Source organism: Rhea pennata, chromosome 24 (genome assembly GCF_028389875.1).
Source record: "Rhea pennata isolate bPtePen1 chromosome 24, bPtePen1.pri, whole genome shotgun sequence".
NCBI lineage: Eukaryota > Metazoa > Chordata > Aves > Rheiformes > Rheidae > Rhea > Rhea pennata.
In genome coordinates, this window is record NC_084686.1 from 6,553,041 (window position 1) to 6,575,112 (window position 22,072).

General features: G+C 42.8%; 1 protein-coding gene across 4 annotated transcripts; it reads right to left on the reverse strand.

Annotated features, from left to right (window-relative positions):
* Positions 1-777: 777 nt before the first annotated feature.
* NFRKB (nuclear factor related to kappaB binding protein) lies at positions 778-21,377 on the reverse strand. Of its 4 annotated transcripts, none has more exons than XM_062594532.1 (26): positions 21,341-21,377; positions 20,323-20,476; positions 19,663-19,864; positions 19,440-19,567; positions 18,269-18,443; positions 17,970-18,071; positions 17,407-17,480; positions 16,893-16,977; positions 16,251-16,431; positions 15,312-15,420; positions 14,452-14,578; positions 13,415-13,480; positions 12,372-12,451; positions 12,246-12,289; positions 11,725-11,785; positions 10,606-10,780; positions 9,933-10,039; positions 9,339-9,462; positions 8,788-8,867; positions 7,855-8,075; positions 7,470-7,752; positions 6,922-7,140; positions 5,591-6,376; positions 4,758-4,864; positions 3,619-3,754; positions 778-2,886 (listed from the first exon to the last, which is right to left on the reverse strand). In XM_062594532.1, the coding sequence occupies exons 2-26, from the start codon at positions 20,455-20,457 to the stop codon at positions 2,767-2,769; spliced, it is 3,927 nt and encodes a 1,308-aa protein (XP_062450516.1). In that variant the 5' UTR covers positions 20,458-20,476; positions 21,341-21,377; the 3' UTR covers positions 778-2,766. The 4 variants fall into 4 exon arrangements, with proteins under 4 accessions (XP_062450516.1, XP_062450515.1, XP_062450517.1 ...); XM_062594531.1 differs by lacking the exon at positions 21,341-21,377 and adding an exon at positions 21,160-21,234; XM_062594533.1 differs by lacking the exon at positions 21,341-21,377 and adding an exon at positions 20,784-21,108 and having other exon boundaries at positions 11,725-11,782.
* Between the last annotated feature and the right edge of the window lie 695 nt (positions 21,378-22,072).

Genomic DNA, 22,072 nt, shown 5'->3' on the forward strand with positions numbered 1-22,072 from the left:
AGATGAAGATCAACTTAAAAATATTCAAGTTGTTTTCTAATTAACTCTTTACATTTAAAAAGGAACACTAGTCCCAGGGAGAGTTCACTGGGCTATCAGGGCATCCTAATGAGGAAGAGGACATAGAGCAAACAGCACCTGGAACACAGCCTGGCTTAAGTCCTCATCCAGTCCCAGCACACAGATACACCAACAAACTAACTGGAGTCCTTCTCTGCCCTTCAGCCTATCGTGCAGGAGTTAGAAGTTAGTTATTAAAAACAAGGGCTTTAAGTTGCAATAGTTTAAGAGTTATTTTTCAACCAGAGCGGAAGCAACTCATCAGAAGGGTAGCAGTTGAACCATAGCACAGGCTGTACTTTGTTCTCGAAAGATCGTAGTAAACATAGACTGTTTAATCCAGCACGCAGGTCTTTCCAAACACAAAGCTCACACAGTGACTGATGCTCTTTTCTCAAAGATCAGACTTCAGAAGCAAAGAGAACGGCCTTCAGTAAAGCAGTAACAAATGTAAAGGTAGCTCATACCTTAGCCACTGGTTTAGCAAAGGCAGTGATGGAAGAAGGGAGACGACGAGGACCCAGAACAGCAAGGCTCCAAGAACTCTGCAGCAACAAGAATCTCCCAGCAATACTGAACTATGCGATTAGGTGAAGGCTTCTTGGTTTTTTTCAAACAATTCACAGCCAAAATCTCCTGTGTCACGTTCTCATGGTTAGTTGTGAGAGGATTCACACAAATTTAAGGTGATTCACACACTGTAACACCTTGCAGCACTTGATTTTAGGTTTTGAAACTGAAGAATTTTATTGATAATGACGAGAATCAGCATAACAGGATTCTGAATTTGTTTTGAATTTAGCGGTTCTTTTTCACATGAGCAACACAAGGAAATTCTTAGTTGTTTCTTCCATTTTTTTTGTTTTAAACTGGCTCTGGTGTCCTTTGTCAGATAAAAGGACATAAAAATTTCAGCACCTCTCTCCCAAACCACAGGTCTTCCTGCTGTCTACTTAGCTGACAGGATAAACAGACAAAAGAGGTACAAATAGGTACAAAAATTGACAAAGCAGGAAAGAGGGTCAGAAAACCTTTATCGCTCTAAATTCTATCCCAGAGGCATTTAAATCATAATTCAAGCGCATGCTTCAAAATGGTGTATTGGTGCGTCTTACTTATTGAACACTTGCAGCTATCCGCTTCTTTTTATTTAAATATCTGACTTCCTCCAACCCACCCCTGAACTAGATTAGCTATTGCACAAAGGCCTGAGATGCACAGCCTGAAGCCCAGCAAAGCTGCCTGCTCTGCTCGGGTGCAATGGTTCTGAGCAGCAACACACACAGCTCCAACTGCGGCTTCTGCTGTGAAGTTCAGCTTAACACTGGGAAGAACTGAACTGTAAGATTTGGTTTTTTAAATAGATTTTATGCAGTAATGTATAACTCAGAGCAAATCACGTATTTTTAAAAAGAACACGGGAGAAAATAATTTAAAAAGTACCATCTTACAAAGCAAGATGGACAATCTACTAGCTCTTGTCAGGCTAGACAATCATTGTACACAAAACCATAAGCTGTACAAAATGGAAAAGAGATGGCAGACAGATTTGTAAGGCTTTCTGCACTTTTATTCTTTTCCTAGTCCAACATTTCTTCTGATCTCATTCAAAGAATGCTTCCAGGTCACGTTAGAACTGTAACAAATTTGTCTCCGGTTATGTGCAAAATTCAAACAATTTCTATAGAAAGATAAAATTGAAAAGATAAAAATCAAACTAAAGGCCAGGATCACGAATTAAAATCTTTCTTCTGTCCACGTCTGAGAGACTACAGTTTGTGTATATTTGCAATCATATTCCAATTTTTTAAAACAGGCCGCAGTCTTTTTTTGACTGATAAAAAGATGGCTGAAGAAAACTAAAGTAGGAAGTTGCCGGTGACTGTTTTCCTTTTCCTCTTTAGTATACTCCACTGGCTGACACACTTGTTCACCCAATGATTTTCTGTATTTCCTCCAGTTCTCACTCTTTCACATGTTTACTAACCTCTTTACAATAAGAACTGTCACAATGAGGGACTCTTCCTGCCTTTAAGCACAACAAAGACTTGGACAGAAATTTGACATGGAAATGGGATCTGTTCAACATGAAGTTTGAGTTCAGAGACAGGGGAGAGGTATTAAAAAAGTCTATAAATAGTAAACTCAATGTGTTAGGGATCTACTTCTAGGCTATGTTACAAACAAACACTGGTGTCCAAGCCACTGTCCTAAGTCACTTATATAAAAGTCTTGACAGCTAGTCTCCAGCAAAAGAACTTCTCTTCATCATGACTTTGAAAAGCCAATGAATTACCCCTTCCAAGCAAGTTTCACTGGTTAAGGAAGACCCAAGATTAACTGCTTTGTCTACAACCCAAAATGCACAGAAATGACTGATGGCCATTTGGAAAAAGCCATTCAAATGGGAAGAGAACAAAGGAGGAAGACATTTCTTACACGATCAATGCCACAGAACTTAGCTTTACACATCTGGACTGAACATTTTGTTTCGTAAGCACAGCATCTTTTGCTGTGGAATTTCTACCCAGACATCACAACGCTGACTCCGGAAAAGCAATGCGTGGTGCTTTTGGCACGTGACAGATTTCAGTCCAATCCCTAGCTATGACTGCAGTTAGGTAGTCTTGGGTGGTTGGATGGAGGATAACAATGGAATCAGGGAAGTTCCTGGAAAGCGATCCACTCCCAAACCATTGTTCATAGCTAATCTTGGGTTTGTTTTGGAGATGGAGCAGTTGTCACGACCACAGTGGAAACTGCTTTAGTAGTGCCAGACACTGTTCCCTGCTGGAGATGGGAGGCTGGTACTGTTTGAATTCGCACCTGTTTGAAATGGAAAGAAAAAAAATTCAACTCATGTTCAGAACAATGTCATGACACATTGCACTTGCACCCCACTCTCGCACTGATAAATTACCTGCTTCCATCTCAACAAAAATTCAGTTATATGACCAAGACCAAGCAGTAAAATACATCAATAACAGATTCTGGCACAAGAAGATCAGTGCATCTGTTGTTCACGTGGGATGGTGGCAAGAGAGCTTGCTATTAGCGAGCAAGAACTAGTTTCAAGGCAAACCTACATGTCAACTGCTTTTACAAGTTTTCAGGCGAATGACTCAGATCCTTTGGCTACTTCTCTTCTACAGGCTTGTTACTAACAGCTCTCAATGCAGATTATTCGTTTGCAATTACTGAACACTGCGTTTGTAGACAGAGAAATGGATGTACAAAGAAGAGATGTAACTTCTCCAAGAAATGGAGACCTCCAGATCCCAAAGTAGAGAGTACTACAAAAAAGCCAAGTGTACAGGAAAATTTCTTTAATCTGTCAGGAACATTTCCTGACAGGGCTTTTGGTTTTCAATTATACTTTTGGTACTTCAAAAACATATCTGGATGCAAGAAAGGTAAAGGAGGTGATACACTGTACATGCTTAAGGCAGATGCTACAGCTACGTGCACTTTTTATGGAACCTTGTGTATGAAGTACAAAGTCCTCATGGAGATGTTAAGTCAGCAAAAAGCAAATGATGGCATCATTTTAGGTATTACCTGCGTGGCCTGGCCTTGTTGTTGCAGCTGCTGCAGTTGCTGTGCAGTCAGAAAACTCACTGGTTTGTTCCCAGCGATCAGTTTTGTCCCTGCTGGCATTGTAGTCAGGATGATATTTCTACCCAATCCACTGATGCTAAGGAAAGAGAATCATTGAAAGGTCAGTAAACAGCACAGCAGGCCAGATCTCTCAGATCACAATGTGCAACTTCAGATGCTCCATTCAACCTTCAGAAGTTCCTTAGCGACTTCTGTGTCCCACTGTCACTAGTATTTATACAACCCTGTCCCTGAAATGCTCAGAGAAACTCCCAACTCAGTCACATAAGAGTTGATAATGTATATATAATAATATGGTATGTTGTACGACAACCAACGTTGAGATAAACACATTAATTTTTGGTTAATCTATAAAAAGTGCTTTCTCAGTTCTGCCTAAACTGTTCTTCAGGTGCTAAGAGATTAAAGTTACTTATCTGACTCAGTAATGATTTTAAGTTTTTTGTTTAACAAAACTGACTGATACAAAAGTGACAAGTTTATGTCAACTATACTCATGACAAGTGAAAATTATTTTATCACATGAATTAAACCCTTTAACTCTGAACTGTGCACATCACTGCGTTAGTCTGATCAGACCTGATCATTTGCCAGGGAATGAAAAATAAAGCAAGGCACACAGTGTTCTGCCTGGAAGATTTAACTAAGGGAGACACTTTCAGAATTCATGGAAGAATAAACAAAAAGACTTCAATACCTGAATGCCAGAGGAATTTGCACAAATGCAGTTAACACTGAGCTAGTTACTTTAACAGAGAGAGATGGTCTCAGATTATTTTTAGGCATGTCACCAGGTTAATTCTTGCTCAAACACACAGAATTCATCTAATAACTATTTTCAAGAAGAGAACATTTTTTTGTTAGCATATCACAAGAACCTGCACCTAAATGGAGACTGAGTTCTCATCATAAGACACTGAATTAATTTAATTTCTTGCAGTTAATGGACCTATAAACAGACTTCAAGTCACTTCCACGCTCTGGTCTCTAGAAACCTCACTGATCACAGACCTTCCTCAACCTATTTTTAAAGCAAAGCTACCAGATGTTGCTTGCTGGTATACATGCAAAGTACTCACTTGGCCCCAAGGTTGCCCTTGATGATGGGGGCAGTCACCACACTCTTGCCTTTCACTGGCTGGCTGATCACTGACAGAGGTACTGTTATTCGTGCTGGTAGTTTACCCTAGAGAAGTTGAAGAACGCATGAGGAGCAGTGGGGAGTTCAGCAGAGAAACTGCTTGACAACATGCAATTACCATGCAGTTTGTTTTTTAGGAGTCCTGGGAGCAGAAACCAACAGCAGATTTGCTGATGAAATTTGTGCTGCATTTCAGGCTCATTAAAATTCACCTCCATCTCTTTTACTTCACAGCTGCCTCAACCCTGCAACCTGCATCACCTTTACACCACAATATTTCTCAGGGAAGGATCATCACATCTGTCCATGGTTTTTATCCTGCTACAGTAAGGTCAATTCGCGTATTCAGCTTTCAAGATACTGATTATGGTGCTGTCAGCTTTGGGCATTAAAACTGTATTAGACTGGGAATTCAGTAAAAAAAGTTAATGCAAGTAACAAGCACTTCCAGTTCTGATACCGTCAGGAAGGGGAATTATTTCAGAGGTGCAGGGTAAGACGCTTAATTGCAAGAGGTAGGACTTTAGATAAGTGAAGTTTATTTTATTTACGCTCAACAGGTGTTAAGGGAAGACAAACATCTGACTGTTGTTCTGGTCATTCAGCATTTAACCGCAATTCCAACACAACGAAATTAGTTGCAGACTCATGTTCTACACTACTTAATTTGAGCCCTTGTGGATATAAAGAGAACCTTTCAGGCATGAATCATCAGTATCTTTAGTATTCCCCTTTCTCACCCACCTCCAGAAAAAGCTTAGTATTACTTACTGCCTGGGACGTGGATACTACTGTGGTGCTCACGGGTACCTGCCGCACAGCAGTGGCTCCTGTGCCTATAGTTATGGGAGTCCCTGCAGCCCCCGAGGCCACAGCTACTGCTTTCGACACTGTGGCACTCATGGTCGGTAATGAGACAGCTGAGGTATGGACTGTGCCAGGCACGCTCACTGCTGAGGAAGAGGGTACTTGCTTAGCATGAGTAGCTACAGTAATAGTCTGCCCAGCTTTGGGTGGCATCACCCCCAGCCCCTGCACGATTCTTATAGTAGCAGCCGGCTTGGCCTCAGTGGATGCCACTGTAGTAACGGCTTTGCTCTTCTGGTCTGCCACAGTCATGCCCAGAGCAGGCATCAGTCTGAAAGCGGAGCTTGTTGGCTCTGCAGTCTTTAAGTCAGGAGTCACTTTAACCACTGTGCTTCCAGCCGAGCTGGAAGAAGCACAAGTGGCCGTGCTAGTCTTGGCAGGAGAATCAGCAGTCTGAACAGGATTGGATGTCACGTGCAAAGTTGCAGAGATGCCTTTCCCACTAGCACTGCTTCCTGCAGCTGCTGTGAAAAGGTCCTGAGTGAGTTTGACAGTAGTGACTTGAGATTTGGCCAGGGTGGCCATCATGTCCGGAGTGATGCGCAGCACAGTCTGTCCCTTCGCATCTGTGGTGATTGAAGATGGGGGTAGGCGCAACACATCCTTTCCTTGGATCCGAAAATTGGTAGCTGTGAGTGGTATACCGCTTCCCGGCTGGGTCTTCATGCCAAGTTGTCCTGTAATAGCCACCTGGAAGAGATCAGAGAGACAATTTTATCAAACCCAGGCACAGTCCAAGGCACAGCAAGACACAAAGTAAAACTTCCTAACAGGATAACGTTTGCTCAGTGGCTACGAAAACTGAAACGACATTTCAGTAGGATACTAGCTAGCACTCACTGCACTGCTGAAACCGCTTTTGGTTGCTCATTAGATGACTTTTCCTAAACCATATGAACGAAATACTGTGGAGGCGGTTTCTTTTCAAAACAAGCCGAAGGAAAAAAAACATCAACATCCTGAACTGCTAAGTCAAAGAACCTGCACAAACATATTCTTCGCTTGCACATTGTCCCGAAGCAGAGTATGCAGTTTTTGGTCTGCTATTAGCACATGAAAATGGAGCTCAAATAGAGCAAAACAGCAACTGCCTAAATTTGTACGGTGACTCAATTCATGCAACAGCATGATTCTCTGTAGCTTTCACTATTTTTCACATTTGTATATCAAGTCTGTCAAAAACAGGAAACAGCTGAGTCACAGAGTCCGCTTCCTCGTCTCTCCCTCTCTCTCACCTGCTTGATGATATTCTGGCCAGCTACATTCTGAATGACTGTGGTAGAGGAGGTGCTTGTAGCAGAACTGCCTGGAGAGCTGGTTACTGGCTTTACAGCAGGACTGGGTGCTGCAGACAATCCTGCCACAGTGATGCCCGTCTGTCCTGTCACAGAGGTTGCCGGTCTTTGCACCTGCACTGGGCTGGTTTGAGCTTTTACTGGTAGAGTCATCACAGCCTACAGCAAGACACAGAGGTAGCTTATGAACAGACTAATACAACACTAACAGACTAATACTCGTTCTTTTCATCTCATGCCTTAGTTTTTAAGTTCTATGGACTTTTTGGCTGTTACACTATGTTAACAGCATCACAGAAACAAAAATCAGGGAGAAAGACAGGGACACAACAGTACTATGCGTGACTGTTTCTATGCTCCTGCCCTGCAGTTAACTGCATGTTACAAGAAAGCAAGTAAACCCTGTTCACCATTTCAAAAATGCCAGGGAGCCCCACAGAATAGAAATCAGAGTTACTCCACCATTTCCGCACAGCCCCAAGTCTCACCTGAGGCAGCACTTTGGTTTGTGTGGCTGTAGCTGGAACACGGATCTGAGGCACTGATGTAGGCTGCTGCTGCTGCTGCTGGGTTACCCCTGGGGCTTGCTGAGACACGGCTGGGAGGCTGGACTGGGCAGTGACCACTCGGACCTGCGGCAGTCCTGAGGACGCCGTGTGACTTACCACCCGGGTGGGAGCTGGCTGCGGCCCAGGCTGCGTCTGTGAACTCTGGGCTGTGGAAAGCAACGTCCCAAGCTGTGGCATGGTAGGGGATGACACCAGAAGAACGCTATGGAAAAGATAAAGCCAGCAGTTCAGCAAAGATGTGGGAGACAACTAAGAGAGGATCAGAACATTCAGAAGTGATGTAACAGGCAGAAGCATAACACACCTTTGGCTGGGTTTTGTTGGCTCTGATCCAGAACTAGGTACGCTTTTGCTAACCACGGACACTGGTGGGGGTGAAATAGGTGTTGCGGGCAATGCTGGTGCAGTCGGTGTCACAGGAGTCACAGGAGTTGGTGGCATGCTGGAGTCACTAAGGCTCAGCTGGCTGGGCTCTGATGTGCTGCTAGGGAGTGCTTTCACAGAACTCTCCTTGCTACTAGACTTCTACAAAGAAACCACATAAGGTGTGAAGTCTTTATAGAAATTGGCTTTGATTGTTCAGTCTGCAGAGAAGGAGCTGTGTATTTTAAACTGCGATCTATATTGATATGAATGATGTCCAAAATCCTGAGATGCAAAATCCTGAAATCACAGATGAATGACTGCCTTCCTCCACTGCAGTTACTAGTGCGCAGGCCAGTTTCACTGCCCTTATTCTCAGGCAGAAATGCATCTCAGCAGTGACAGATGTTCATAACGTTCAGATTTCCACCTAGGTTAGTTTGCAAATTGCCACTATTTTAAAGATATTTGATATTAATAATAATAATAAAAGACATCTGAACGTTCACAGTTTAAGTACAGCAAGAGGGGAGCAGATGTGAGGTAAACACTCTGCCACAGATCAACCTCAAAACTGTATCTGAAGAGATCATTCCTAAAATAGGGGGCATAAATCAATTCCTTTGAGCTTTCTGCTGACATCAACAAGGATAACAGCAGAAGCTGCAAGGAGCAAAAGTTCTATCCTTCCCTCTTCATTTAGTTCATTGGTACAAGACTATCACTTGCATTCACATATACAGAACGAACTGATAACTCCAATAGGAGGTAATTCTCATCAGCCGTGGTGGATGCAGACTTTACGGATTAAGTCAAGTCCCCATCTCATTCCCAATCCAAAAGTATCTGTGCAAACCTGTGCAAAGAAACTTACCATTTTAGCTGGAGGTTTTGGTTTCTGCTGAAGGGCTTTCCTGGCCTTTGCAGCAGCAGCTTGAGCCTGGTGAATCCGTTCTGCAAATATGCATTACTAGTTACAGTTCGTGAACACAGGCAAACTAAGTTAAAAAAGTGGTCATCCAACACTAAATTCACCTTCAGACAAAAAAATAAACACAGAATCATAGAGTACACAGAGTCAGGTACTAGCCAAAAGAACAATACCAGGCAAAGTAAGCTAAAAACAAGGCTGAAACAAAGATGTGCTAGAAGCTGTCTCTGTACATACGTCTGTAGTTCTTCTATATAGGATGCTATTTCTCTAACAAATACTCATTTCATATTGACACATTAATCTGCAGGTCTGGACTTAACAGCTGATGGACTACTGTTAGTAAACTGAGTACAGAAAAAGGCTACACTGATAATTTAATGTTCATTATCCAGCTGGAGTAAAGAAGCTCAATAGCATGGAAAAAATGAGATTTATAAACATCTTCACTTTGGAAGATATAGAATGGGGTAGTACCACCAGGCCAGGCTTACCAAACTCCTCCTCACTCCTGTCCCGGTGCAGGTATATCCATAACTTGCGGCCAATATCATACTTCACACAGGGATCTTTCTCATAATGTAATCGGTCCAAAGCACCACTAACAACAGTATTAACCTGAAAATTCAGAATTCACAGTTTTACGAGATGTCTCAACTTTGGCCAGCCAAAGGTCATGAACAGGAAAGTCAACCCTGCCTGGCATAAAACTGAAAGAAGTTGCTACCAATGTTCATTTGAGAAGAACTGACTGTCCTTCAAGAGCAGATGTTGCAGCAGAAGGTGCTGCTTTCCTATTCAGATTACGTGGAACTTCTGCCAAGGCTAAGGTCTCTGAGAACTGACAGTGTTTCCCAACCTAAAGTGAGAGCAGCTATATGACATGCTATTAATTGTGTGGCCTTTCAGGCTGGTTTTCCACTATCCAGAGTTCACTGCAGCTGTAGCTCACAAGAATGGTATAATAACCATTCTCCTTTGCAAGTACAAGAAGCATAAGAGTTACTGGATCTTAGTGAATACTGCCTGGGTCTGTACAGTGTATTTTAGCAGAGTCTGCTGGCGGCAAGGCATGACATCCAACTTACTTGAGCACTTGTGACATCGGGAGCTAGGAACTGGGAATCTTTAAGCAGCTCACAGATTTCAGCACGAGTTCCTTCTCCATTAGGAAGGCGAGCAGCAGCATCACGAACTGAGATAGAAAATCAGGGCTTAAATTTACAGCCTTAACTAGGTAGCTGTATTCAAGTTCTTCAGCAGATATGTTTCTGTGTTGCTTTCTTATCCTCACTCTCACAGTGCTTATTTACTCACTGAAATCTAACCCCCATTCTCCCTCAGGGCCCCTGATAACTATATGAGCACAGACTGTAAAGGGTTATTTTAATAAATAATCTGCTGGGCTGGCTTGGTGCTGAACTTGGGGACTGGCACTCCATCCCTGAATGACTGCGAGTGCCCCAACTTCACAACAGTATACTTAAAGCAGTACTCATGGTTTTCTATAGCCTTAGCTCCAGCCAATCTCACAGATTCTCTCTTCTCTGTATTTCCCATTTTCTCTCAGATCAACAGGAAACAGAGAGAAGCCTTCTTTTCTATCTATTCCTGCTCCCAGCATTTCATCATCTTAATTCCATGTGGTTTATTTCTTCTTCACTTATGTCATCCCACCTTTTCCCTTTATAACGTAGATTCCCGTTGTTTGGGGGGATGAGGACGCCTTTAATTTTTTGGCAGAAGATGCCATCACCTTACCGAGGGACAAGATGGTGACATATGCCGGTCTGTCTGAGCGCAGGAGAGAATGTTCTCGGGCTTTGTTTAATGAGGTTTCCTTGTCAAACACACCCTTCACAGGACCAACAACTGACTCAAAGCCGTGCATACGGAAGGTGAAAGCCTTGTGGGGCTGGCTATAACGGTAACGTTCCTGTATTTGGAAACAAGAGGGACACAACTTAGCAGGAAACACAGAGAAAAGTCTTGAAGCTTGTCCTACTCAAGTTATGAAGAAAAGAGAAAGAGCATTTATACTATGATATACTAGAGTATTGCATAAATACATTAGTATCATTCTTCAGAGAGAAGAATATACCCTTTTAAAATTAAAAGCTGGAATACTGCTGCATAAACTCATTTTTGATTAAGACAAGCACAAACTTCTTCAAACAGAATATAAAGCAGCACCTAACCAAAGTGCTCAGATACAGCGCATTAGGTTCACTGTTCAGCTGCAACACAGGCTACACAAGTGTGAAAGATCATGTGCCCCAGCCAGCAAACACTCCTTCCCCCAGCGACAATTTGCCATTTCTTCCTCCCCTAATGTGGCAAAAGAAAAATTTCCAAAATTTAACTTGTATATCGCACCAAGGAAATAGCACATGTATTCAGGAGAACCACCCTCACCACACATTTACCCTACAACACGCATGCTTACAGTAAGGCCACAAACCTTAAAAGCACAATAGAACTTGTGACTAATACCGACAATACAACTAAGTGTACGAGTATGCTTATTCCCATTTGTCTTCTGCTTCTTGTATATACGTGCATTCAAAAATGTAGAGACAAGTCATCCTCACATGGTGGGAGACTGCAGAGGAGACAGAAATGCTGCTACTACCAGGTTGGATTAATTCTATACCATACTTTTCAGAAACAGGTGCTTTCAAAATAAAGAACTAGGCTGTATTTTCAGCAAGTTTTACCTGAGGCTGAGATACCTACTTGAAAGCTGGAGAAAATTTGTTACTTTTGTGTTAACAAAATTTGTGGACAGTATACAACTGCCACCCCGTAAAGATTTTCTTGTTTTAGCTGCCAACAATGTTTCAACATGTGCATCTAAAATTGATAAGCTTCTTCGCTTACCTGCTCCTGGAAAACACGTTTCTCCTCTCCAGTGCTAGGTCGAACTACATAGTCAGTCCTTCTGAAACAAACATCACCATCAGCTCCATATAACAACAAGCTGACCAAAATTCCAAAGGATATCCCACAGGATTACCCATCTCACCCTTTCTGCAAGTTCTTCTCACATCAAAGAAACAACTCTGAATGCATTTATGCTCATACAAATGAAAAGTCCCTCAGAGATCTTAAAATATGCTCTATGCCTTATCTGGAGGTAAGCAGGGACTGCAAATAATCAGAACACAAGTTAAGTTACAGTCTGCTCAGATAACGTAAATGAACTTGCGGACAAATCAGTTGATTTTGTGAAGTCTAGTTATGACATTCATAAAATCAGATTATTCAATTCCCTCCTGCCCCTATGACACAGTATTTGTAGTTCGAGCAGGTAGCTGTTTATATCCAGAGGTGCAGGGCCAAACACCATAGCTTCAACATGCACTACAGAAACAAGTTTTTAACTAATTATATATACTTACACCCTGGGAACTGGTGTTGTGGCATCTGAGCTGTCTTCATTTTCCTATAAAAAAACAGAGAAAAGTCAATACTTAATATTACTCAGGTTTCGTGCTGCTAAAAGGTGATTGATTCTTCTGACTCACCTTGAAGAAAGTCTGGTCTTTGGTCTCCAACCAGAGTTGGAAAAGTGCTGCCAGTTCTTTCTCATGATCTTGGCAAGAACCTAGTCCAAGAAGTCAACGAAAATAGGAAATTGAAGTCCTTTATTTGTTATGAAGCCAGCATCCTGCTGCTTATACTTCCCAATCATCTCATACTCCCCTCCCATGTCTGTGCTTCACCAGTTACAAAGCAATTTCCACACTTCACAGATGCTGCAGTTTTGCTGCTTGAACATGTTCAGGCTCAGGAACACGCTAAAACGTTGATACAAAGGGCTGTACTTCAGCTCCAGGCCTAGCAGGAAAAGTATTTTGGGGACACAGCCACCTGATACTGGCAGATAGGTCCCACCCCACCCCCCCAAGTAAACCCAGTCACCCAGTCCCTAAGCAGAAATAGGTGCCTCCACAATCTCCACCAAGGATTGTAAAAGGGACTGGAGGAATATCTTCCTGATTTCAAAACTCAGCCCATTTAAGCCTGCAAATAGGCTCGAGAATCACGATAGTTACAGATGAGCAGAAAATTCTGCCTAGTAGCTAACGTCACAAATGAAAAACCAAGACATCTGCAATTAACTTGCTGTGAGCCTGTGCACTTTATTATTAATTTGTTCTTTGATTCCCTCTTTTAAAACGAGAATGAGTTTGTTCCACAGAGAATCTTAATTCATTAAGAATTGTAATAATTAATAATTACTCTGAACACTCAGAGAGTATGATCTACAGAAGTGAAAATACAAAGGTATTTAGCCAGCTTTGACCTGATTAGATCAGCAATGTAAAGGAATAAAGTCCAGTGCCTTTGCTCGCTTATTCTCTGTGCATTGCTGACACGTACATCTGTTGACACTCCTGAAGGTAAACACAGTGCTGCATAGCTAAAAGAAGAAAAAAGCCCTAACCAATGAAATAATGACTCTGCTTGTCTCTCTCTGGGCTGCAGCAACCTGAAAAGTAGAGTCCTGGAGAAAACAGCCAACCTTTACTATCGTGTAAATCAGAGAAAAGTACAACTTACTCACCAAGCAATTTCCACTGCTGAGTTTTTTCCTTGAATTCAACAAAAGGGGAGAAACTAGAAGGAACATCTGCAAGAAAAGACATGTGTTTCATAGAGATCATACAATGGTGCACCCTTAAAATCCTACTGTTATATTACAAGCTGTTCAATTAGACTCATAATGACAGAGAAAGCATTTTAAGTGATTATATAAGTACATCTCTACATTTATACTTGCCCGAAGGGAAGGTTAGCATCTCAGAGTATCAGTGTAAATGAAAGAAAAGAACAGAGCCTTTCAAGTACAGGCTGTCAGATGAGATCTTTTTCAAGCAGTGAAGCACCATAACCTGTTACTGTATGCTGATGATTCCTGGGCTCATGTGACATAAACTCGAGATTTATAGTACTCATCAGCACTGTGGATAGTATCAAGTATCCACACTTCAAAGACCATCACAATCTACACTGCCTCCCCTTCTAAAACCCCTAGTTAAAGCAAATCAGAATTACAGAATAATTTAGGCTGAAAGGAACCTCTGGAGCTTAGCTGATCCAACCCATATGTCAAAACAGGGCCAACTTCAAGTTTCCAGTAGATTGCTCAGAGCCTTATCTGGTTGATTTTTGATCATCTCCAAAGATAACCACAACCTCTTGGCACCAGGAAGACAATAATGCCTTCTCGTCTCAAACATAGGATCACAGATACGAAAAAATGACAGCGTCACAATCCTAACAGTACCCATCTTTGCAGGTATCTAAATAAAAGGCCGGTCTACAGGGCCAATTGCCAAGAACTTCTCTTTAACAATACAAAAAGCCAATTCACATATATTTTACATCATCAGGAACAAAGCTAGATCTAATCTAATACACACATACAAAATAAGTCTATCACCATCAAGAAAATAAAAGCCATAATGATCGTAAAATAGCCAAAAATGCAATGATTTATTGCAGCGATGATTTAAAAGCTGAATGAAGTTAACAACATAAACCAGCATTAATTAGAAGTGAGGTACAAGCACCACTATTATTTTTACCAGCCATTCTTACCTCTGCTATCACCTGTCAAGTACTGCAAGGCAGGCAAAACCAGTTCAGACCAGTTGGGGGCAAAGGAGAACCAGTTATTTAGTGTGCTGGCAGGAGAAGATTGCCAATCTAGAACTTTATCCTCAAGCTGAAGAGGAAAAAAAAAATCCTATTAAAGATATCATAATTTGAACTATGAATCTTTTAACAGAAAAAGAGAACAGCTGACCACGTCAAGGGAAAAGAAAGATACACACACACACACATACATATGTAAAAGAAATCACCTGACTTTTTCAAGTAATCATAAGACAGTACTTCAGACAACTGGCACTGAAAATGGGTAAAAACATCCCACACCATCACTGGCCCTAATATACATAATATAGCTAATCGTGATCAAAAACAATGGGTATGAAAAGAGGTATTTACGAATTGAATTAACGTGTTTTTTTGAAATATGTTAAAAATAGAATGTGGTACACACTCCCAAAGTGTTGGGGTTTTTAAACTGTAATTTATGTTCATATAATTTATAGCAAGGTATTTCATGGAATCATAGAATCAGTAAGATTGGAAAGGACCTCTGGAGATCATCTAGTACAACCTCCCTGCTCAGCAGGGTCACCTAGAACATGTTAGACAGGGTTGCATCCAGGCAGGCCTTGAAGATCTCCAGAGAAGGAGACTCCAAAACCTCTCTGGGCAGCCTGTTCCAGTGCTCTGACACTCTCACAGTGAAGAAATTTCCCCTCATGTTCAGGCGGAACTTCCTGAGCTCTTGTTTTCCAAAGAAAATCTCTGTTAGACAGCTGTCCAAAAATCTAATCCTCAATTTTCCTTTCTGCAAAGATTCCCTTAAGATGTACGTGGTTCCTTACCACAGAGAGACTAGCAGGTCCTTCCAGAAACAAAATCTCCAAAAGAAGGAAAAAGAAGCTGGAAGAGATTTCATTTACTCCAAGGCACGGCTTCATCTCCTCAAGAGGTCTTCAGAGGAAAGAAAATACAGATTAAGTATCCCAAGTAAATATTCACCTTCTTACACAAAGATGAACACTACACGTTTTACAACTCCCACGCTTTGGGAAACCAAAGCCTTCTATTCTTAGGCAGCAGTAGAATTTCACAATAGCAGGTCACAACCGAGACGCTTCCCCATCAATAGTGAAAGAGCCAGACACGACAGAGCTAGCTACACAGCTCTGCAAACGCATCACAAAAATCTGAGCTGCAACATTTGCTGCTGTCTCCGTCTCTGCAAAGCATTCAGGGCCCTGTCAGTAAGCTTGCACCAAAAGATTCGCAACCCACTTGATTTTTTCAACTTCGATACGTATGAAAAAATACGGCCAGTTCAGTTTGGCAAATGGGCTTAAGTGTAGGGTCCCAAGCATCTGATAAAGTAAACCTTCACTGAAACTGCCACTGCTAGTTTTACTGAGATTGCTGATGTGTGTGTGGTGGGAATGTAGATCAAATCAGGCACACACAGACAGAAGCACATTTTCAAGCCATCAGCAATTCCTTTGCATGCAGTCCTTCCCAACACAAGGCAGATGGGAATCTTTGAATATCTGACAACAGCAACACTTCTCTATTAATCCTCCTGCAAATAGCTGTCTCTATAAAATGGCTCAGAGAGAAGGGAATTATCTGGCATTTAAAAGCTTATCCATGTTCTGTACTACAGTCAGTGGCATGATGTCCAAATGGGTATCAGCATAAGTACCTTCAAACTTGCATAATTATAGGCAGTCACCGTCTCTTTGGCACAAAAACACACGCATATCTCCACCCACTTCCTCTGAAGCACTTACTCCTCTTTGACAGACGACAGAGTGATGGGGGAAGGATCCTGAGACATTGATGGGATCCCATCTGCATTGCTTAGGGAGTCAGCCAAATCTTCCACCTCAGATTTAATCATCTTCAGCTTTTTTTTCTTCTTGTCTTCCTTTTCCTTCACTTTTTTCTTCAGGGTTGCAAGGTCAAATAAGGCTTTAGATATAACAAAAGGTAAGAAGAATAATGAGAAAACATCTCACCAGATCTTAATAATGTTTATACACTAACTATACATTTCAACATATATTCAGAAACGTATTGACTGCGCACCCATTCACCAGTTCATTCCACCCTCACAGTCATTCACGAGTCCTTTTCTTCCTCAGTGTGGCTCCATTTTGACAGAAAAAAAACCAACATTTTTGAGACTGCAAAGGCCAACATAATTGGGTCGAGTAGAGATACAAAGTAATTTTCACAAACTAGTTGGAAGTACCTCCAGCGGAAACTAGAGTTATCTTTATGCACCTCAAATGAGGTAATTTACCACCCCAAAGTAACTAGCCAGCTATTTAAAGAACAAATTCCATATAGTTTTTATAGTGCCTCCATCCTTAGCTTTTCACACATGCAGGATTTACAGACCACACAAGCACCACACTCAAGCCACTGACCTGCTAAGGAACCTTTTCTGCCAGCGTTTACACGAGTCATAATATCATCAAGAGTCAGGTCCGCTGTCACTAGATCTGGGTGGTCCTACACAGAAGAATGATATAGAAATGAAAAACAGGAAAGAAAAAAGCGTTAAGATAGCAACAAGGGTACAGCAGGTAACTAAATACCAGAACGCCTCAAACTGAACCGTGGTCAGCTTATAAAGCTATTTACTGCAAGCAAAGTAGTGCAACCTCCCAACTCTGGAATCCAAAGTTTTGTCTCTCTACAACACATTACTGAAATTGCAGAAGGCTTCTAAAGAGATGAGCATAAGAAAAGGCATATACATCCTCTTATAATTAAATATAGGTTATGATAAACAGTTGAAAGGCAAGCACACACAAAAGCATAGCTATCGCTTTGTCAGCCGTAAGTGCCCCACACTTCGCAATGAACAGATAAAAGAGCAATATCCCAGTCCAAACCCTCTTTCTTTATTCTTTATATCTTATTTCTTTTGTATCTTACAGGTTGACGCTTTCGCTTCTCATGGTGCTTCTTCAACATCAATTTCAAGTCACTTTCCCCAAGTTCTATCTTATCTGCAATGAAAAAAATCCAAGATTATTTGCACAGTTTCCTCTTACCTGTTGTTACTTCAGACTTTTTAGACCGCCGTTTTTTTTTACTCTCTCAACAAGCTCCAAACTTTAGTAACTAAATCGTCTTTTATTTTTTTAAATTCAGTCTTCTAATCAATCAGTTCATTTCGTTATATTCTTCCTCAGGTCACCCAGATGCACTACGGTACATCCACACTATGCTGAGGCATCAGCCATTAAAGGCAAAACACAACAGAAAATTGATTAGTATGACACAAGTTGCAGAGTCTTGTAATAAAACATTAGTTTTGCAAGGAGAACAAATTTAAATAAACTAGGAGATGATGATCTGGGTGCTCTGCAGATTGTTATCTCATGTGAAAACTTGCAATACCTCATTTTTACAGATTCTTTGTAACTGATTTTTCAGAGAGTCCAGAAGTAATTATCACCTCCTAAATCCTTATTTACCCCTGCTTTGGTTCTCACCTGCTGTTTTCATGTCCAAGGTTGATAATGTGGGGATCACTCTCAGTGGAACTGCTGGACTTGGACAACGAGCCGGAGAATCTGGAAGCCAGGAGCTTAGATCTCAAATAAACAAACAAACAAATTTCTTTAAAAACACCTCAAAAATCACATTAATTCTACTTCTTCATGCTCATCAGAGCAGAGCCAATTAAACCGGAGTCCAGTTTCGAATCTTCTATCACAGGCACTGCTCTCATACCAAAAATTTAGCTCTCCCCATTCACACCTCAAAACTTTACTTCAGTCCAGGGCATTACCTTCTTCATCAGAAGACAAGGTAGTATCTCCACACTCCTCTTTCACTTCCCTCAGAATCTTCAAATAGCGCCGATGTGTCCGTCTGTCCCGTTCTTCTGTGTCACACATCGGTGAGAAGTGCTTTTTCCTCAGGGTCATGTCAGGGCCTCCTTTCCTAGCTAAATCCAGCAAGTACTAGAAGATGAGATAGGCATGACATCAGAAGGACTAAGTTGTATTAGCTACAGCTCTGTAGATTATAACAGGTTAAGTTCAACCCACACAGTTTTGGTACGGTTTAAGATTTGGGTAACTATCTCTGTTCTTTATAAGATAACCCCTACAAAGTATCAGTACTTACCACATAACCAATTTTAAAACTGAAAGAATCTTATAAAGGACTTCTACACCTTCACCCGCACTTGCACTATCTCACTGGGATGCACCTGTGAAGTTTTCACACCAAATAGATAATACAAATGTGGAAAACCAATTTCTTTAGAAGAAAGCTTTTTACCCTTGAAAGTAACAAAAGAAATAACTTCCTGTTCACTTTTATATTCTTTTTTTCCATACCACTGTGAGGGGTTTTATAAAGACAGACTTTCTTCTTCTTCCATACATCCCATACATTTAAATGTCTAAGCTTAACAAAAGGATAAAAAGACCAGCTTTTTACAAGGGACACATTTCAGTTGGTAGTAATTGTCTGAGAGCAGTACCAATAAAGAAAGACTTCATTAGGGATTTAGAGGCACCACAATCAGACTTTTGTATCTATTCTGTACCAATCCCCAATGATGCTGAGGAATTCATAAAACTATCTATTTACCAGTCGTTAAAAAGGGCACACTTGCCTGTTTCACAATGACAGGAACAGTAGAAAAATTAAGGCAGAATAGTTTGTTAATAGACCAATAAGGTATAAAGGGGCAGATAAAAACAAAAACAGTGAGGAACAGATGCAATAAAATTTCAAAACCTGAGGTTTGATACATATCTTTGCCAACATAAAAATCGTTCTAGTGCTGTTATTTTATGAGGGCCACTGAAAAATCAGGCAAGCAGCATTTATTAAAAGGGATACCTCTAAGAATTGTTAATGTACAAACACCAAGATACTTTGTTGCAAAGAAAGCCTATTCATCACAGAACACGAGAATGGGATGACTACACGCTGAAGACACTCACGTTGCGGGAAGCAAGAATCTGCTTGAGCAGTCGGTAGAAGTACTGCTGCTGAGAGCTTAGGTAGCGTTTATATTGGGACTTGAAACAGAGCTGCCTGTACTTCACAACCTCAGGATTGAAGTGCCCATCTGTAAGAAAAAAGTTAAAAACTGCTTCAGTTTTCATCAGCTGTGAGCTGAAAACTCGACTCCAAAAACACACTGAACACATTACCGTCACTGACCTCGAAAAAGTTTCTGAGCAATGTGCAGTGGATTTCCAAAACGGAAGTTCTCGCCACTGAACAGTGCAGAGATGAGTTTGTTCTGATGCTCTCGGTTGTTTTCAGGAAAGCGTGGCAGGAATTTTTTTAAGTGGTCTTGCTGTGCATCTGTCAGCACCTCCTGCCACGTAGACAAGCTGACAACTTCAAAAAAGATCTCAGGCTAAAGAAAGCACAAAACAATAGTGAAGAAAAAGCATCCAGCATCCTTAACAAATTTCTATCGCTCAAGGCTTTTTGCAGTTATATTATACAAGACGTAAGACAGCGTTTCATACCGAAAGGGGAAACAGTACAACGCGAAGAGGAAAGGCAAGGAAATTAAGCATTCTATTAGAAAGAAGTGGAAAGAATCAAAATTTTTAAAACCAGAACTTTTAACCTCTTCTCAAACGTAACTTTACTATAGAAGAGATCTTTATCTAGTGAAGGAATGCAACAGAAAATTTTTAAATCAAGCTTTGTTGAAATTACAGGAAGTATGGCTCAACACCTTTTCCAGGATGCTGGGGAACGTTTCACTTCTTTTCAGTTTGCTATCCTCTGTAAGTACCACAAAGGAGGTTAAACATACTGCTTATCAAGGCTCTAGAAACGCAAAGTATTTGTAACACTACTCACATCCTCCAGCAGGTCCTCAGGCAGACTAACTCTTGTCCCACCCAACATGCAGTCCTCCATGATTCGCGTGCCATTTCCCTCCCCACATGGTCCCAGCTCCAGCGGGTCCGTCAGCATGTGATCCAGCGAGTCCATCCTTCACTCTTTCACGCTCCTAAACAACAACAGCAAAACCCTCAGCTCACCTACTAGCATCCATCAGGAGCCCCAAATCCAGACACGCTCCAAACCAACAACGCTCTGGGAGATGCATTTAACGAAGTGGTTAAATACAGGCTACAGAAGCAACTCAAAAAGGTACAGAATGGGCTCTTGCAGTGTTAATTTACTACTCGACAGAAAAACAGATTACACCAACCGAGGAATGCTTTTCCAGATAACACATGCCATGGCCCAGTGCACATAAGTGCAACACCAGTAGCGAGAGGAAAGCTCAGCTGATCTCTTACTTTGCTTCTTACCTGTGGGAGCTGTCATGGTGCAAAACACTAGGGAAAAGCACCTATGTCTAAATTTTAAAGTTTTTTTTAATGTTCAGATCGATACATAGATCTAGGCAGCTGTTTGGCCAAGAGCCTCGTCCCCCGTGGGCGGGGGGGAACTTGACAGCGGCGGCCCTGCTCGGGACACGCCGGCCTTTCCTCAGAGCCCGGAACGCCCAGCGAACGACGCGCAAACCCGCGCCAGCGCGCCCCCGCACGCCGAGCACCCGGGGGGGAGCAGGGGGCTTCCACCGCCCGCACGGGGCCGCGCAGAGGGGGCACCGGCCGCGATGGGCCTGCCGCCGCCGCCGCCCCCACCACACACACACCCCCACACCCCGCGCGCAACCGTTACCGGCTCCTCGCGGCGGCGCGCGCGCGCCAACGGCCGCCGCCCGCAGCCCGACGGCCCGGGGGCGACCGTTGGGCCGCGGCGGGGGAGGGGAGGGGGGAGAAGAGAGGGGGAAGGGCCGGGCCACGGCGCGCGCGCGCCCCCCTCCCCTCCCCTCCCCTTCCCCCCGACATGCGGCCCGCACCGGAAGGCGGAGGGCGCCGCGCTCCCCGCGCCTGCGCACTCGCTCGCCCGCGGCGCCTGCGCGCTGCGCCCCGAGGGCGGGGCGAGGGGGAGAAAGGGAAACGGAAGGGCGGGGCCGCCAGGGAGGAAGTGGAGGGGGGGGGAAGGAGGTTCCGGTCGTTGTCGTCGGGACTCAGCCGAACCGTTAATGGTTTATTTAACCGTTAACGAGCGGGAACCGGGGCGGCGCGTCCCGGCCCCAGCACGGCGGCGGGCGGCCGCGCGCGGAGCGGTGCTGCGCGGAGCTCAGGCACGGGCCAGCGAGCCCCGCGCCCCCGCGGGTCCAGCATTAAAAAAAAAATAGATTTATTAATTCATTTTTTCTTTTTTTTTTTTTTCTATACACCTGGCATGTAGCACAACACTGTTAACACTATAGCGGTCACCGACTGTACAATGAACATACACATTTAAATAACGGAATGGGGGCAGGAGGATGCACGGAGTCTGTCAGCCTCTGGCTTTAGTCCCAAAGGGCTCAGGGGTGCGGGGGCCCCAACCCCATTTCCCGGGGGAGAAGCACCGAATCGGCACCAAGCGGCTGCTCCGAGGTGAGGGAAAAGCCACCTGCCCCAGCAGAGGCCCCTCTGCCTCCCCTCCCTCCCGCACAAGGTAGTGCTCCCGCGTTAAGCTCCAGGGGGACATTATTTGGGAGACAGATCTTTGGGTTGGTTGTTTAAAAACAAAATAAAGA